This window comes from Patella vulgata, chromosome 7 (genome assembly GCF_932274485.2).
Source record: "Patella vulgata chromosome 7, xgPatVulg1.2, whole genome shotgun sequence".
Classification (NCBI taxonomy): Eukaryota; Metazoa; Mollusca; class Gastropoda; family Patellidae; genus Patella; species Patella vulgata.
This window is the reverse complement of record NC_065885.2, coordinates 32,932,777-32,951,440: the sequence shown is the minus strand read 5'-3', so window position 1 is coordinate 32,951,440 and position 18,664 is coordinate 32,932,777. Positions and strand designations below refer to the sequence as shown.

At 36.2% G+C, this 18,664-nt stretch overlaps 1 protein-coding gene across 1 annotated transcript in view; it reads right to left on the bottom strand.

Annotated features, from left to right (window-relative positions):
* Positions 1-18,664, bottom strand: part of LOC126827039 (metabotropic glutamate receptor 8) — a 106,772-nt gene that overhangs the window by 11,645 nt on the left and 76,463 nt on the right. The window contains exons 2-4 of the mRNA XM_050556198.2: positions 8,287-8,503; positions 4,790-5,080; positions 4,353-4,481 (exon numbers count right to left, since the gene is read on the bottom strand). Of these exons, the coding sequence (XP_050412155.1) occupies positions 4,353-4,481; positions 4,790-5,080; positions 8,287-8,503 (637 nt within the window). The remainder of the gene's footprint in view (positions 1-4,352; positions 4,482-4,789; positions 5,081-8,286; positions 8,504-18,664) is intronic.

Here is an 18,664-nt window from a genome sequence, read left to right as displayed (position 1 = left end):
ATGAATGAACAAGATATATATAAAGTCCAAAGAATGTCCTTGATATATTGCGGATATTCACTGTACAAAAATCTAAAAGAAAAACCATGTCTACCCTGGCAGAAATAATAATATTAGTTTTCGTTATTCTCACATTTTATACACCCTGTGAATCCTAGACGTTTTATTTAATAAGTTGGAAACATACATGTAAATTACTGACAGTTTTAACTCAATTGTAGGGGTAATATTATTTTCTCTCAAAAATAAAGTATCGGTAATTTCATATCATACTAATTATCAAATATTTAAACACCTTTTTCCATTTAACAAATTTCTGGTGTACATCTGAATTCGTTTTTAATGTAAAATGTTCCTTGATGCCTCGTATCTTATGAAATTATATAACATCATCATCTTCGCTAGAATGTTCAAAAGAGGCATAAAGGACAATAGGGGTAGCAATAATTAAATATACTTTTAAAAAATTCGATAGCTTCCTTCGACTGAATAATCCTATAGATTTCAGCAGATGTGATAAATCTTGTCGCAAAGGTAAAATAATCTACAAACCACCTTCCAGCATGGCGAGTAATTAACGAAATTTGTTGGAATTCGGTAGTCTTTCAGTAACTCTAATCCCCACTAAGCGTATTGATCACATCAACGATTGATCAAGAGCAATAACTCCGGGGGTTATTATCAGAAATCGCTGTAATTCAATAAGCTTCATCGTCTAACAGAGCTATTCGTATGTCCCGTTGCTATCTTTTATCCACACAATGCACATAGATCACATTATAATGTATTACAGCGTTAGCGTTCACAAAATGGTGAATCCCCACTATGCATATTGATCACATCAGCGATTGATCAAGAGCAATAACTCCGGTGTTTATTATCAGAAATCGCAGTCATTCAATAAGCTTCATGGTCTAACAGAGCTATTTGTATGTCCCTTTGCTAGCTTTTATCCACACAATGCACACAGATCACATTATAATGTAATACAGCGTTAGCGTTCACGAAATGGTCAAGTCCAATAACACCGGGAGTGTTCGTTTGATAAAATCGCTGTAATTCAATATGATTCATCGCATATTGACCTTATCCTGTTTACAATTTCTATTTTATATAATAAGACAGATAACTTAGAAATAAACAAAAAATTCTCCAAACCTCGATTGGTCTATTTAGTTTCCCAGTGTGTGTTATAATCAAGGTAACTGAGGACTTAACTTTAAACGAGCATGCACACATGCAATACATATAAATAACGAAGGTTGCACGAAAGTTTATTTAATTAAACATGGATTATGCAAGAGCTAAATCTGCCTATTGCAGGTCTTTCTTTAGGCCTGAAATGTTACATTAATTAACTTATTAAGACCACAATAAACTCCCGATGCCATCGAATGCCTGCGATATTTAGAGGATTCAAACATGTTTTGTGGTGGATGTGATTACTATAAAAATGGATAATCGAGACTTTGTTTAGTATCGTAACAACGGTATTAATGACACTCGATGCTAGCCTATAATCAAATCGCCGATACCTTTCAATTGGCTCAGTGAGTAGTGATTTCAATGAAATTTTCAAAATAGTCTCTTTTCATTATCTATATTTTAACTATTATAGCCAGAACTATCAGTTCTTTATCTAATCCTACCCAATGCCGCTTTAACACATAAGGACAGTGAAGATCTTTTTATATTGCCATTATCCTTGTTGAAAACATCAAAGACTACTTTTATTATTCGATCTCTTTAAAAAGTCCGTGATTGCGTAAGATTATTTATACAAAAATATTTCTACTTCTGCTGATGTTTTACAGAAACGAATTTAAATTAAGAAAAAATGAAATTGTTTTTTTATGCCATAGATTTCTAACCGTTTTAAATTTTAAAAGACGTGCGAAGCGTGCAACGTGCTATAAATGGTTCTAAATGTCCAAATAAGTATACATAGGAGCAAGATTACTTAGACATTTAAATATAGGCAGCCAGTATAAATTCAATAAAACAGGGGTGTTTTTCTAATTTTAATGACATGTCTGGCAGCTGCATTTTGTACTTTTAGAAATTTGTCTGAATTTTTACTGTTAAGACAGATAATTCAGAATTTAAATAGGTAAGTTCCAATGTAACAAATGCATTAACAAGATAAAATTGTCGGATTTAACAACATTACTTTTATTAAGATAACAGAATTTCCACAATAGTATTGATATGTACTTCCATCAGCATATTACTGTCCCAAAAATCTTCAACATTCCGTATTGACATAGAAGATTATGTTCCATGATTACCATTTACAACAAACGTATTACCATTTTCAATATTAATTAATTTAATGTCGCATACTGAGCTTTATCATCAATTCAAAGGAATTTTTAGACGGCCAAAATCGTATTTCACTAAATACAAGTCTGCAATTCAGATTATCAAAAAAACGTCGGTTCAGTTGACATATGAGCGCGAAAATTAAGAAGAATATAACGGAAGCAGCACACGGCTAATTTGCTCTTTCAAGTATATTGCCTATTGCAAGTTCTCATAATTAATTTCCAGAGTTCTTTCTCTGTGTCGAATCTTTTATGTTAAAAATTGCCTTTTTAGAGTTTTTTCTCTAGGTCACTTTGTAGAATCTTGCGAACGCTCTAGCGACGAAACTCGCCATTCTATTATGTTCGACATTTTCATTGTTTAGCTTATTTTAGATTGTTTTGACTAGAACATTTAATTTGTGCATTCTGTGGTCAGTATGAACACTGCTACATCTAAGCATCTATTTAGAGTTATTTCCCGGCCCACTTTGTAGAATCACGAGAAAGTTCTATCGACGACAGTTATCATTCTATCGATTCGACATATTATATTTTTTAGGTTAGATTGTCTGTTGTACATTTGTTAGTTAGAATTGAACACTGTAACAGTAACAACCATCACCTTATCCACTTTATATCTATTGTTTTGATTATTGCAGCCAATCAGACCATCGATTTAGGCATTTGATGATGATACTATTAAGTAATTGTGGAGTTATTGCCCCTTTTTTTGTAGAATCTTGTCTTTGCTCCCATTTTTGTGAAGGATTTATTTGTTATTTGCACAAATAATCACACTGCGATAACATTTTATAGACAGTTGTGGGCATATGTTTTGTTGCATGATACCCTTTAGAGTTTATATAATGTCATACGGGGAATGTTAATTCCTTGCAAACTACAATATTGTTAGAGGTGAATTCTTAAACGGTATATCAGTCCCAAAAATAGTTCAGTTTCGTTTTATATTTTGCATAAGATATGACTAATAAAAATTCAACAACATTCTACATCCACTGATGACAAGTATAGGCTACAGTAACAAAAGTCAGCGCCTCTTTTTAACCCGATTGAATCCAAGCTGGGAGATCGATATTTTAATCTCATTTTGTTAAGCAGATGTTAAATAATCAAACTGAATACATTTTAGTATGGATTAAGACGCGAAAGGTAAGATATTGTCTGAAACATGCAAATGTTGATTTGCAACTTTAAATCTAGACCGGCCTACTTTTGTGTGGGGATTAAAAACGTCTACCAATAAATATAATTTCAACCTAATAGCCCGAGACTATATAAGTTTGGTTCTTAGCAAAAACCTCTGATATTGGCATCAAATTGGAAACGAATTGGAATCGGGTTTGGTGTTCTACTGTTCTGCACCGACTGAGCTAATGAAAACGGGTATATCATTATGCCATACAGTGTGCTATGAGAAAACGTCTACCCGGATAGGGGATCACGTGGCTAAGTGGGTAAGACGCTAGCTCGATAGCCTGGAGGTCGGGTGTTCGATCCCTGCATTGGCCGAGAAAGTTCATCCAGATTTTCCGGCGTGGTTCTCCCTTGTCAGTGATGCAGGACGGAGGGGGCTGACAAGGAAAGCTGTCTAGTCGTTCGGATGGGACGAAAAACCGAGGTCCCGTGTACACATTGGCGTGCACGTAAAAGATCCCTTGGCAGTTGGAATTCGATATAAGAGTAGGCCGTAGTGCCGCTGTCCGGGCAAAATTTCCCTCATAGCACACTGTATGGCGTATACCCGTCTTCATTAGCCCAGGTTAGGAGCAGAACAGTAGGACGTTAAACTCCATTTCATTTCATTTCTACCCGGATAGCGACACTACGGCCTACTCCAGCTGCCAAGGGTTGTTTTATCCATTCTATCTGCATCGCTAACACGGGGAAACCACGCCGATAAACTTCCTCGGCCAATAGCGAGAGGGAAGCCTGACTCACTAAGCCACGACGGCACCCGCATCAATTTGGAATCTAGTTTGATATGACTGATTAAATTAATTATCGATAATAAATTGTTTAAATTACCTGTACACCGTCTCTTCTTAGGTTGATTAGTAAGACTACAATTGAAGATTTCTTCCCAATATTCACGAAACCAGGGATTTCGTTGATTATTATTATATATAGTTAAATTTCTAAAATAATTATCAAAATCTGAAAACAAAAAATGGTATTAAGATATTATGTAATGTTCAGTGTAATGACATGCTAAATATTATCTTTGAATTAACATGAACGGATAGAATAGTGCTGTTTTAGTGGGTTTTGTAAAAGGTACAGGCCACCAAGTCCCCAATAACTGATATTAAAAGTACCTATGATCCAGTAATAACGAGAAATGCAACAGCGAAGCAACCAGAATATGACCCATTAAGTGTGGCTCGGAAAGCATATTAAATATTGAGTGTAGAGTGTACAAAACAACTTAGACCTACATTTACGAGTAAGGAATGACCATTTACCTGTTATTACTCGGCGTTTAGGCAAAAGAGTTACCGCTCCTTCAGCAACTTCTTCTTGGTGCAGGACGGGGTGTACTTTGGCGCCCCAACTATCACTAGCAAGAATTGAGAACTCTCCGGTCTTGTTTAACTTTTTCATGGCTTGCAGAATTCTCCAACAATTATCTTCGTTAACAAACATCACAACGGCCTTAGCCGTATTATTTGATTTAAGAAGTTCATGTATTAAATTTATAAATGTTGTATCGTTTACTGATCGTGGTATCTTGAGCGACCTAGATACACACACCCCTGTAATAGATGAAAGACTACAACCATGATGCCATGAATTAATATCTGGTTAAGAGTATACATGGGCTAAGAAAAGAAACTGATCGGAATGATTGCAAATGGTAATGTCTTTAGACATGATGCTATCGTTATTGTTTGGCCTCAGACTATTTGTGCAGTTTACTAACCATAGTAATCTAATCAAAATTAGAAGCTTTCTTATGCTGGTTATTCTGCTTGTTAAAACAATACCATCTCGGGGTATATTGTAATAAATACAACTTGTTAATTCAAAGTGCAGTTTGTTTATTCGGCTGGTTAAAACATTACTTTCTAAAAACATATTTAAAGGGGGTGGTGGTCTAAGAGTATATTTTAATATATACAACTTGGTAATTCTACGTGCTATTTGCATTATATGCTTACTACAGTTATTATAAGATTTATTCTTAATAAATCTTAAAGGGGTCTTGAAATCGTTAGAGCTAATTAACAATCCTCTCACATAATCCGAAGAATTTAATATATTATTCTTATGATGTCCGCCCTGCACTTGCTAGTTACATGTATCATTAAAAAATCAGAGAATCTGACATCGTTATTTCCAGACGATACTTTTAGATATGTCCATGTACAATATATCATATTATGGCTACTGATTAATTTGATCACCATATTCTGCATATGCAGGATTCCAGACTGGGCAAATTAATGGACGACTCCCATATATTCACCTTTTCCGACTGTTATTTGTGTAACGAAGTGTCTGGCTGATTTTGTCAACTAATTGAGACCAGATTATTTATGTCATTATATATGGGTCTACAAGACTCTGCAATAGAACGGGACAGTCTTATGTTTCATATCACGGAAAATGAACATCTAGAAAATATATATAAACGTTGAAATATAATTTGGCATAGCTATATTCGATATGACACAAACATATAGATGTTCATTTATTAATGGAGCCTCGGTGACTCAATGTGTAAGACACCGACTTGCTGACCAGAAGGTCTCGGGTTCGCTTCCGGTGTTGGCCGAGGAAGTTCCTCAGGATTTTCCGGGTGGTTTCCCCTGTGTCAGTGGTGCAGGCATGGGGATCTGAGAAGGAACCGTATCTAGGTCCCGTGTACACATTGGCAGTTTGAATTCGAAATAAGAGTAAATCGTAGTTTCGCTATCTCGGCAAAATATCCGTCATAGCTCACTGTATGGCATATTCCCTTCTTTATTATCCCAGTTGGTGCAGAGCTGTAGGGCGTCAAAACCCCATTCCATTTCATTTATTCAAAGTAGCATGCAGGCAACGGTGGTTTTTGCTCCGTCCGAATGACTAGACACTGTTCCTTATACCCTCTTTATTATCCCAGTTGGTGCAGAGCTGTAGGGCGTCAAAACCCCATTCCATTTCATTTATTCAAAGTAGCATGCAGGCAACGGTGGTTTTTGCTCCGTCCGAATGACTAGACACTGTTCCTTATACCCTCTGTCTTGCAATACTGTCAAGGGGAAACAACGCCGAAACATCCAGAGGCCAACACCGAGGGAGAACATGGATTCTTGGTTAGCGAACCAGTATCTTACCCACTGGGCCACCGCGGTTGCCTCCATTACTATACAGCCCATATTTTACACAACATTATCTGTTTCACCATGATGCTAAAGACAGTTGTTATGTGCTTACCTGACACCACGTTTCTTTTGAATTTGCGTTTTACTATTGGTAAAGATCAATTAATTTAAGCGGGCGTCACGCTGTCCCGAAACTGACACCATATGGAAACGCGATAGAGTAAATGTTCAAATTCGTCTCTGATCGTAAATACATGGGGCCCAAGAGGGCATCTTAAGCCATCCTATGACCTCCTGTAGAGTTTCCCGGGCTCCAACAGCCACTTCTTGAGCGCTGGCAAACACTTGCGAAGGTTCATTTGAATTTGTGTGTCCATGTTGTCCTTCATAAGGCCAATGTGGGGGCATCTGTCAAATCGTGTCATCTTCGTCTTTACTTCACCTCATTCTTATACGCCCACATTTAATGAAACTTGAAATGTATGTTTATCATCCAACAATCATGGTGCCTTTCGATATTCGCGCACAATCTGATTAAAATACAGATCTATATTTCGTTTCGTTTGTTTTATACTTTCGATGGCCTACACTACTTGAAGATCTTACCCCACTTGTTTTTTTGTTTTTTTTTTGGGGGGGGGGGTCGCGTCAGAGGTCATACGAGCGGCTTTTGAACTATGACGTCAGACATTTGATTAACCAATCAGCATTGATGTTTCTAGTGGATTACCCGCAGTTCCGTGCACCACACGCCAAAAGTTCGCCTTAACAGACCGTTTCATTGGCTAATCCCTCACATCATCCGGAACGCGTCAATGATAACAACTCTTCCAGATCCTAGTGTAGTAAAGACAAGTAAAACGAAATTTTGAACTGTAAAAAAACAAAACGAAATAAGATCTGTGTTTTAATCTGATTGTATTCGCGTATGGTCCCTGATTGTACGTAAAGTCGTTTTTTTGGCTTGTCCTCTGTCCATCTCTTGCAAAATGTGGACGTTTCTTGCATATAAACCACTTGTTCTCCATACAAAAACAAAACGAAGTAAACAAGAATCTGCCCGATTGACTTAGAAAGGCAACTCTACTACGTGAAGCCCTCACGATGACCTTATGAACACACGAATTCAACACGAAAATGAACCTTCGCAAGGTCTTTCGGCAATTCTTTGGCATGTCAAAGATTTTGCCAGCGCTCACAAAGTTGCTGCCGGAGCCTGAAAAACTTCACAGGCGGCCATACGATGGCTTAAGATGCACTTACGAATGGTCCGATGTTTTTACGATGAGAGCCGAATTTACTTTATCGTGTGACAATCTGGTGTCAAATTCGAGAGACGCCCGATAAAGCAGGTTTCTGAGTCAGTCCTGGGCAACTCCACAAAGCCATCGTGTGGCCTTCGTGTGTCCTGCTGGTATAAACTACTGTATAAAATTCAGATCTTCGTATTACCTTTGTGTATGGTTCGGGTGTCAATATAGGCACCGTATTTGCTTCGGTTGTTGATTGTTTTTTGACCAAGTTCATGGCTATCTTCGTGTGAAATTCAAAATTACGTATTCGTATGTCCATCTGGTGTCTATTTCGGGACAGTGTGACGCCAGTATAACTAATTTTTTGTTTATTATTATTCGTTATTGAGTCATACATACCCGATTGTTTTGCAATTTCTTCAAATTTTCCTATTCCCCTTTCTCCATAATTCCCTTCGTCTGCTAAAGTATTAACGTAATCCCACTTAAAAGACTTTGCAATTTCCACCATTACTTGAGCCTGATAGGTATCAGGGGGCACAACTCTGGAGAAGTATTCAAATCGCGATTTGTCACTCAAATCGACACTAGTGGAAGAATAACTTATTTGTGGAATCTGAAAAAATGTATAAAAAGTCATTAAGAAAATAAATATATGTTTAATTTACAGAAAAAAGATTATCATTAAGGTGTTAACACCAACCAAGAAAGGATAATGTATTAGACCTGATGTATAAGCTCGATTTAGTTGCGGTTCTTCATGTTATATTTTACGACGTATTTAAGAGATGCTTAACAAAATTCATGTTTGAAGTGCCGGTTGACATGCACATTTACAAGCCATAATTCAGTGAATAATGTATGATGTACCAGTTCTTTTTAACTGTTATCGCGTATCGTGTCTTGTTTAATATTTACCTCGGTTTTATTTGATGTTGGTGCTACAAACGTACACCTAAAATATGGTACAACGACCACAAATTTAAATTGAAAACATGTCAATTCTAGCGAATGTCACCACCACTGACTGGGATGTTCACACATTTTATCTCGAAGCGTAAACACTTTACAGAATTATCTCAGAATATTGAGTAAGTGGATTGAATTGAAGTGAAAAATTGAAGAATTCAACTGATTTCCATGCTTCTTTATATTGAACGTCACAGTAACCTTGTTTACGAGACATCTAAAACACTACCTAATGGTGTTCCGAGGACCAATAGAAAGTGGATTTCTTTAAAAGAATTCTTTAATTATTGATCACATACTTGTTTTACTGTAGAACACTTATTAGTAAATTACTTTTACATGTTTCGTAGGCTCAAAATAACTGAGGCAGATGCAATTTAATAGCAGCATGTCGCCCCAATCTAATTGGATTCTGGACCTGTCGCTTTCGCCTCGATCGGCAGTTCATTGATGATTTTTTATCAGAAGATGTTCAATATTTAGAGGCTTGCCCCAGAGGTTCAGACGATATCAAATTCATGACTACTGAATCGTGAACAAAAGACTGTGTTCGATGAAAAGTAATAAATGCTTCATACAACATCCATTTATATTCTGCCAAAGGCGACACGACGAGTGGATATTAAAAACCAAAGAACGGCTTAGCCTTGAGCCACGTATTATTTTAGACCCATTTTCTATTCTGTTAACACAACTCTATGGTTTTGTGGGATTGCCAGTTTAAATATTGAAGAAAGTGGCTCTCCAGACAAGAAGTACGTCAACAGTGTTGACTTATCCGTCTTAGCAAAAAAGCAAACGATGGGCCACGATGCAGTTTCTCGCCTGCCAGATATGCTATAGAAAGGCTTCGAATTCCGATAGTCCGGATGCTCATGTTTCCAACAGGTTGTGAATTTCCTCTTCGTAGCAGTTTCTCATATTTTCCATCTATCATATCGATTGGCCAACAGAAAGAAGGTAATTTTGTCCGAAATACGTCAATAATGGATTGACGGGTGATGTCGTGTAACGCTTCGTCAAATACCGCCATTACATTGTTTGATTTGGCGTCAAGCACAAGCGCGATTTCCTTAGAGGAACTAAGCATATTGGAAGTATACGAGTGCCTAGCGGTGGCCACAGGACTGGAAATGTCAGGGGTAAAGCTATTAATCATTCCAGTCTATCAAACAGATATTAAAGGCTTAATCAAGAAAGTACACCTTGAATAATTAGATCTTCGTGTACTAATATTGGCAACTGATCCCGTGTCATCGACTATAAATGAAGCTGTAATGGTTATTCTTGAATGTTCATACAAGGCAATATTTTGGTTTATATTGGTCAAAAATATGCAAATGTATTTATTTTTAGATTCGTGGATCAATTTGTATTCCAAAAATGTAGAGCACTGCACTCATTTACGAAACTTATTCGGTCTGTTCGCACAATTAAAATCAATTATTGACACTAAAACTTACCGGGGTTCATTTTCGCAAAGAATAATTTATTTCAGAGACCGACCGAACAGTCAGCCCCCAATAAGTATACGAATGATGTCTATCGTCCAGATTAAATTTTACCAAGAGCATTAATTTAACGGAAGTTGGAAATTTAATATTCGAAACGTTTTAACAGCCTTCGTTTTAGTCTACAGGTATATTTACCATGACAAAGGCACTTCGTAAGTAAAAAATGTGAAAGACACCCATTTGCTCTTAATACATCTAATAGCAGTGAAAAGGTATCCTTATTCTCAATGTATGACGATTCATATTGCCCATAATTACCTATTACCTTATTGGTTTCCTTATTTTCTTCCCTTTCTGTAGCTGCTAAAAAGTTTCATCAGCAATATTTCTAGATTAATAAACTATCGACTTAATTGACATCTTTTGTACTTATTAATACATCAATGTTACAAGGATAATCAGTACAAATGTCTTCTGGATAATTGAAAATTGACAATGGTGTGGTTAAGTTTGCATTAACTGCGTTTAGGATTCAAGAACGCTGATCTTTTGTTTGTCTTAATTATTAAGAAGAAACACTTTAAGTGCGCTTTAAATAACTTTATCAGATCGGGTCCGTTTTTTTTCTTTATAGTGTGCAAGGTGTTCACCGTTGATTATAAAAGGGCAGTTTAGGGACAAATTTATCACGATCAAAAGCCCACTGAATACAATCGAAAATTAATTGCTTAACAGTTTATCAAAAATAACAGAACACTTTTTACTGGGGTAATTTATATCTTTAAACTCAATGATGTATATATCGCCTCCTATTTAAGTAATGGGCTGTTTGACAATAGCTTATATTATCTGTTTTCTAGTGACATCGGTATCTTATTAATTTGTTTTGTTGGTGAAGAAGCCGTTTAATCACAATTTAGAAATTTATTTTTATTTTCTTGGATGCCGAACTTAATGGCTTATGTCCTGAACGGATATTGGCCTAGCGTATCAATAAAATATATAGAAGTCTAGGTAGAACTGAATTTAATAACACACAATCAATTGTAACGTTAGCGGAAGTAGTTATCGGTTACGCCTGGTGGTAGAAGTATATCAGCTAATCTTTGCTCAATCCTGCTGTTAAGGGGTGCAAAAGTACCCCCCCCCCCCCAAAAAAAAAAACCCAACAAAACAAAAAAAAAACGTGTTGGCTATATTAAAAGTGGCGGCAAGTGTTGATACAGGAGTAAGCATATCATGTCTCGCAAACGACATTCACTACTCCTTATAGCGAAATTGGGTGATAGTTGGAACATTGGGTGTCCATAGTCAAAGTTACAGCGAACAGCCACCGTCTTAATTGTACAGGTACAAACATAAATATTTATGACAAATTAATGGTATCTGATGCTTTTGGAAAGAGTACGCATACTCTCTTGTATCCTATATTGCAACCATTGTTTTGAACGGACAAAAAGAACCACCCGAAGGAATTGGGTTTTCACTGTTCTCGTAAAACTCCATTTCTGCATCGATACATTTGTTTTTCGCGGACTGATTATGTCTTATTACGTGGAACAAAGAAGATCCAGGTTAATTACATGTGATTTGTTATTTCTGTTAAAAATGTAAGCCAAGCCTTCTAGCATGTATTTTCCATTCGTTGTGGAAGTTGTATTTGCCCTACAATTGAAATAATATCGATTCCATATATCTCAGAATTGGCAAAATAGAAAGCAGTAAATTTGAAACACATAAATCAAGGACAGTACGAAAATCTTGGGGATTTATAGCAATCACTTCCTGTTTAAACATCAGACCTAGATCGCCTTGTGCTAGAGGGCTTCTCGGGAAAATATAAACGAAACAAAATGTCAAATAGATAATTATTAGCAAATATTTTCCTGAATAAAATAAAACAAGTACGAACAATTCAAACCATTAGACAAAATTCGAAGTCCTAAAAAAACGGTATAGGCAAAATAGTGAAATAAGGCAAAATAGTGTAATCAGCATATGGACTGTTCACCGTGTACAAAATACACGACAAACAGAGGTAACAGGTTTCCGGAAGAGTAACCTTACCCTGCCTGGCGCCACACCCGCCATAGCTGCATCCAAACTTTTAGACGCAATCTCGGTAAAATAGCGGGATTGGCCAATGGACTATCGGTATGCAAAATGTTATCGATGTAGCAGACATACATAATCCGGGAGATAGTATACGCGTCAATTAAATATATCTAGAATAATAACCGAGAGAGACATGTTATATTTAACAATCAAGTCAATATGACGACCATAAAACTTTTTAAAGGTTTTAATAAGTTTAGTTCGCAAGTATCCCTGTAGTTGAAGCTTAGATGACAAATGCCTCGATATACTTAAAAAATCAAAATAAAAGGAACAAGCTCTCGCGTAACGAATTAGCTGAGACACAAACACTCCATAAGCTGGTGATATTGGAATGTGATTTGTACAAAGAATGGGCGTCCTTGGGTGTAGCCGGGACATCATAGTATATAATAGAGACTGTATAGGGGAAAATCTATTTTTGTTTTGTATTTCGACACTCTAGATGAAATTCCTCTTTTATCTCAATAATCGTTCCTTTATACCAGTCAAAGTTCAAAATTAAAAAAAAAAACAACAAACAAAGTAAAGAACATGAAAAAATAAAGATTTAGATATAGATTATAAAAAATGAATAAAAGAAAATAGCCTTTGTTGGTTTCCGGCTTTTAATCACAATGCGGACTAATCACCCTTAAAATGGTCAAGAGCTGCATTGTGCTGGACAATAAAGTTTTATTTTTTATTAACATTCAGAATTAAAATCCTACTTTCAACGGGATAGCTCATTCCGAATATGTGGCCCGTTTCACACCATAGTTGTCCAAAAGGTCGCCGATAGTCTGTGTGCGTGTAGAGTGAATAATACACGTAAATCATTTCTTTGAATCCCATTACGCAGTTTTTGCGAGCCACTTGAATACAATTCTACGACAGGAACCATTGCTAATTGCTTGAGTTTGCCCCCCAAATAGTCAATAAAAGCCTTTATGGAATGACTCAATTCACGACAGTTCCGTGCTGCGAATGTCTAATACCGTTTTAGCCATCTTGACTGATTCTACGGCAAAGATGTCATTGATGTGCCCGACCTACGTCTGAAAGATTTAAGCACCAATGACAGGCGTGTTAATAACGGGGTGTTATTATATTATAAGCTATCAATAATTAAGTGAATACTGCCTCGTGATGGGAATTATTATCGTCTGTATATCAAATACTATTTATGACAGTTTCAAGACGTGATAAACACACAACAGATTACTGACAATCTTCATTATACCATATCTTACAGGGGGCGGCGCCAAATAGTTTCAAACAAGATATTTACAGTCTCATTTTTTTCAAGAGGCACCGCTGCATTTAGATTTCCAACTATTCCACGACCTTGCATGTGTAAGAACTGTTGACAAAAGGCGTGATTGATCAATTTGCCATGTAAAATGATCGCTAGATTTGCTTTACGGGGTTAGGTAGCACACTGTATGTGTGGTTGATAATCGAGACGATCACCTAAATGCATATAGACATGATTATCAACACGTTAATATACAGCCGGGGAATAAGGGAAATTCGCCTATACAGTTTTTATGTCCTCGGAATATAACCCCGAGGACTGATATAAAGGTTTATATGATAAACCCGCTTTTATTTATATAATATATATATATATATATATATTATATAATACCTGGGACTGCACCTTTAAAAAAATAACTTTGACCATTTTGTGGAATTTAACAATTTAGAGTTGGTATCGTCATCACCTTAGGGGGCAGCAATTAGGGGGAAAGGTCACATTAACATTGGTTAAGTGGCAGTTAGTTATGTCCTTAAGATTTCTGTCTTCCATGGCTTGATATTGACATGAACATCCATGTGTAATGATAATGGTCATTAAGGGAAACCTGCACTTTGTAATTTTAGTCGCGAATTGATTCGATGAATTTGTCTAAAACTGTTGAATGGCTTTTGTAAAGTCTACTTCAAGACTTCCAAAAACACGTAAAGGGATAACGCTCTTGAGACGAGAGACTTGTTGTAGAAGAAGGCATTTTATACTTTATCAAATAATAGAGAAAAAGAGAAGGTAATGAAGCATAAAAGACAATCTGTCAGGGATGCTAGCATACTGTTTCTCATTTCCAATTCTCCAAAGACGCCTAATAACTCGTAGGTCGGATCTAATGAGGCCGAAACCGTTCTTTAGCTCCACAAGTGAGATGAGATATTTGACATTCTTTCTGGGTTTAAGGTGAGAACTCGTTCCTTTATGGTATCTAACGCAGCATAGAATAAATTTGATTTAGTAATTAAAATCCGTCGAAATTTTATGCTGGATTGCATAATTACTTTAGAAAGTTTTATTTTTAATGGTAAACAATTGACATGCGTCTGCTTTTCTATTTTTGTTTAAAACCCTACGACGGTCAGCTAATTTGATATTTTTCTCCGATATAAACAATAGGAAAATAGAGTGAATATTTTGCCAACGCTACTTTGCAAACACGCTAACGGTGCTCTGCCACAACTGGACTAATGAAGACGGCTGATAGTGATAAACCAAATATTAAAAATAGCTTTGAAACTTCTCCCGGTCACTGGTAAAAAGATTTGAATAACCTTGGTCGAAATCTGGCTAGTACAAATCATAAAGACTAAAGAATCCTAGTCGGTTCAGTTTATTCAAGCTTTAAGTCAGCTTTCACCAAGGGTGTTATCGAAGACAAGCGTATCCCAGAAAAAGCCGGAAAAGCCAGCCGTGAATGAGAGGCCCGCCAGAGCGAGTAATTGCTCCTGGGTACAAGTTAGTAGGGTTTAGCTTGATTGGGACCGCAATGGAGTTGGTCTGCATGGCAGGTGCAGTTCGCCCCGCGTTACCACCCTAGTTCCGATCCCTTGTGGGCAGATTCGTTTAAGCTTATTTGTAGAGGGACGCCAAGGCCCCCACTGAAGTGTGTCCTGTGCAATACAGCAATAATAAATAACCTTTATGTCCACTAAATAGAACGTCCACATGACCCGACCCTCACATCCATGTTCGTATATATTATTGTATACACATATTAACCGAATCCAGATAGACTCTCCATAATTAATCGGATAAATCAGAAGATAAATCACATTGGGTGAACAACCATATCTGCAGACTATCTTGAAAGGGAATTGTTAATTTATGTCGTTGACAGAAGCATGTTTTATCGACACGCATTGATACTGACAATTAGTTTCCCTTGCAAACACGATTTGCTTTTTATCATGGATGAACTTGATAAGGAGAAGAAAAGTAATTAATTTAGACTGGTCGTTCTTCATTGAATAATTAACCTATTGCTTTCTCTCAACTGATCAGCTTTTAACTCCTGTGCACTTGCTCAACTTGATCGAAATCAGCCACAGTTATTTTCAGGCTATAGAAAAAATAATAGACGGGTAATAGTGGCATAGAAAATGTCACGAGAGAGATGGGGTGAGGCGATGCGAGCAATACGTCTAAGAAGATTGGTGGCTAAAGAAAAGAACGCGCCAAAATAAGAATAACAAGAAAATAATGATAAACAATTTAATTAAAATCAGATAGTAGTTTCGTTCCGTTTATTTTTGGTTGGTTACGCCATTCGCATCTAAAGACATTCGTTCTAGGCATGTGCCGACACAATTCAAAACCTGTATTGTAAATAGACAGTTAGGGGCGTATAGAGGTTTTGAAAGGCGGAGGAGTGCAAAGGTGCACAAACATGTTTTTGAATTGCTTAAACATTATTTGAGCTGGATTCAGCCCCCCCCCCCTCTCTCTCTCTCTTTCCTTCCTTTATGTTAATAACATAACTTAAAACGTGTACATAACGACTTGTTAATGTCGGGTTTTGGGTAAAAGATTTGCATACATTCACCCCTTTTTCCTATTAATCTCATGAATTAATCTCATGAATACATAAAAAAACACAATTGTTGTTACGCGATCTTGTATCTACCCGGTCGCTTAAAAATAAAATAACTCGATAACTTCAAAATTACCAATTGCCGAACTAAACAACAAAAATGATTGACAAGACTGTCAGATTCCTAAAGCGACATAAAAGAGATTTTACGTCGTAATGTTCATTTATTATTCAATATACCTCAAGCAGATTCGGACAAATTATCAAAGTCAGCAAGTTTTCGCTTGGAAAAATACCTATGGGAACAAAAGGCCTTTCTTTAATATTACATATGCATTGGGAAATGAGAGCAAGAGAAAGATCTACATTTTCTACCTTAATAGCTTTATTTTTTATTAATGATAAATTAAGAGTCAAGTTTTGTATCATTTTAAAGTTAGCATAGGGTTCTAATAATTTCAAACTTTAATCTTTATGTCTCTTGGATAAATAAAGTAATACTGATCTATTTGAGCACCTTATGCAAGTATTTGTTCTGTTTTGTTTATTTTAGAAATTATGAAAATTACATATAAATCACTGTGCAATATAGAGTCACGTTGCAGTATTGCATATTGTAGTAAACTAAAAATATATTAACCATTACAGAGCGTTAACCAATGTCTCGGTCATTGTTATTTAAGTGGGAGCTGTTGCATACTCACTCTCGTCCATACACTTACTTACCGGTATCCCACACAATGGTTGCTGCGTTGGAATTGGCAGAAATGTCTATGCGATATCCTTTATTTATACTTTTTTATAAAAGCAAATTAGGTTTCTTTTCCCCAGTATACTGAATATTTTGCCTAAACTCCTTTGTAGGTAGTATAAAAATGAAAAAAAAAATGACCAAGTGACCAAACCAAATCTACATTAGGATTGCTTAAATTATTATTTAGTAATCATATAAAAATTGTTTTGATACAAGAGTTCATTAGTCCACACAATATCACACCTCGCGGTCATTTCAATGTTAAATCAAATGAAAAATAATGGCAAAATAATACCTTACCATCTCGGATATTTAACCGAAATGTTTAATATGGGATATCCGAGGAGATAAATATTGATCAGAATGCTCTGGGCCTACTGACTTGTGATCTTGTGAACAAATCATTTTTATTGTTAAATTCGGATTGATTATAAATCTAATCATCTTTAATATAACGTTAATGGGTGGAGAATCAATTATCGTGAGGGTAATTAGCCTAGTTGCTGTTACATATTTTTTTGTGCGAATACAGATTATTTTAAATATCAATCCTACTGTAAACTAATGTACAAAAAACAGCTTATGCAAATTTTGGCACATAATTATAATATATAACCAAGTAAGAAAACGTCCCGATTTCTTTTAGAAACTTTAAGCACTATGATTTCAGTATAGACTGACGGATTAGGCAGCCCATGATAGCTTACGACAGCTTTTATTTAAATCCCGAGAACAAGCTCTTTGCGAATTGCTTAACCACGATTTAAATAACGGATTTTTAAAAGAAGACGTTACGTATACCCCTTTGTCTTTTCTTTATCTTTTGAACAGTCGAGTTTTGTAAATTATCAAAAGTCCCATTTCTATTACCAATCACAGTCCAGATTGCCTTCTTTAAGAGTGAATCGCTTTCTCTAGGTGATGAAAACCATAAATAAAGGTTTTTTCCCATTTTGTTAAAGTGTTCGGGGAGCAACCTTGCCTTTCTTGGTAAAAGAGAATGTCTCCCTTGTGTAAAATTTCGCAAGGTTAGAAGACTTTACTCGGATAAATTCAGTTCATACAAATTGTTTAAATTGCATACAATCGATAAGAATTGACATGTTAAATAATGACTTGTCTAAACATTTAAAACTACTGCGTCATCCGTATTTTAAAGCGGCTTTTATATAGCGTCTGAATTTAATGGACGAGAAGGTTATGTTCTTAAATCTTTTAATGCAATATCAATGCAATCCGGAGATAAAAGAGGTTCTGTCAAAAACCACTTTGGGCAATAGTTAGCCGTTCCTTAAATTAATTTTAACTGTCCAGATTTCAGCTCTGTTGCTACTGGAACTCCCTCTTGATCCAGGATGTCAAATATATATCGTACGCAATTAATGCCACACGATAATGTTTGACCCGACCCCCTTAAAAGTTTAATCAATTACATTCATTTATTATTCACGTTAAAATCCCAGCTCCCATAATTGAAATCATTTCTGCCTTAACACAAATTTGGTCCAATCCTCCTTGCTTCTGAAAAGGTCAATGCCAACATGGTTACATTAACTAGAAAGAGAGAGAGGGGGGGGGGGGTATCTACACAAACTAAATCATTTATTTCTGGAGATGCACGCAGGGATCTTTAGCATTGGAAGGAAGCGATAGACCCCAGTGAA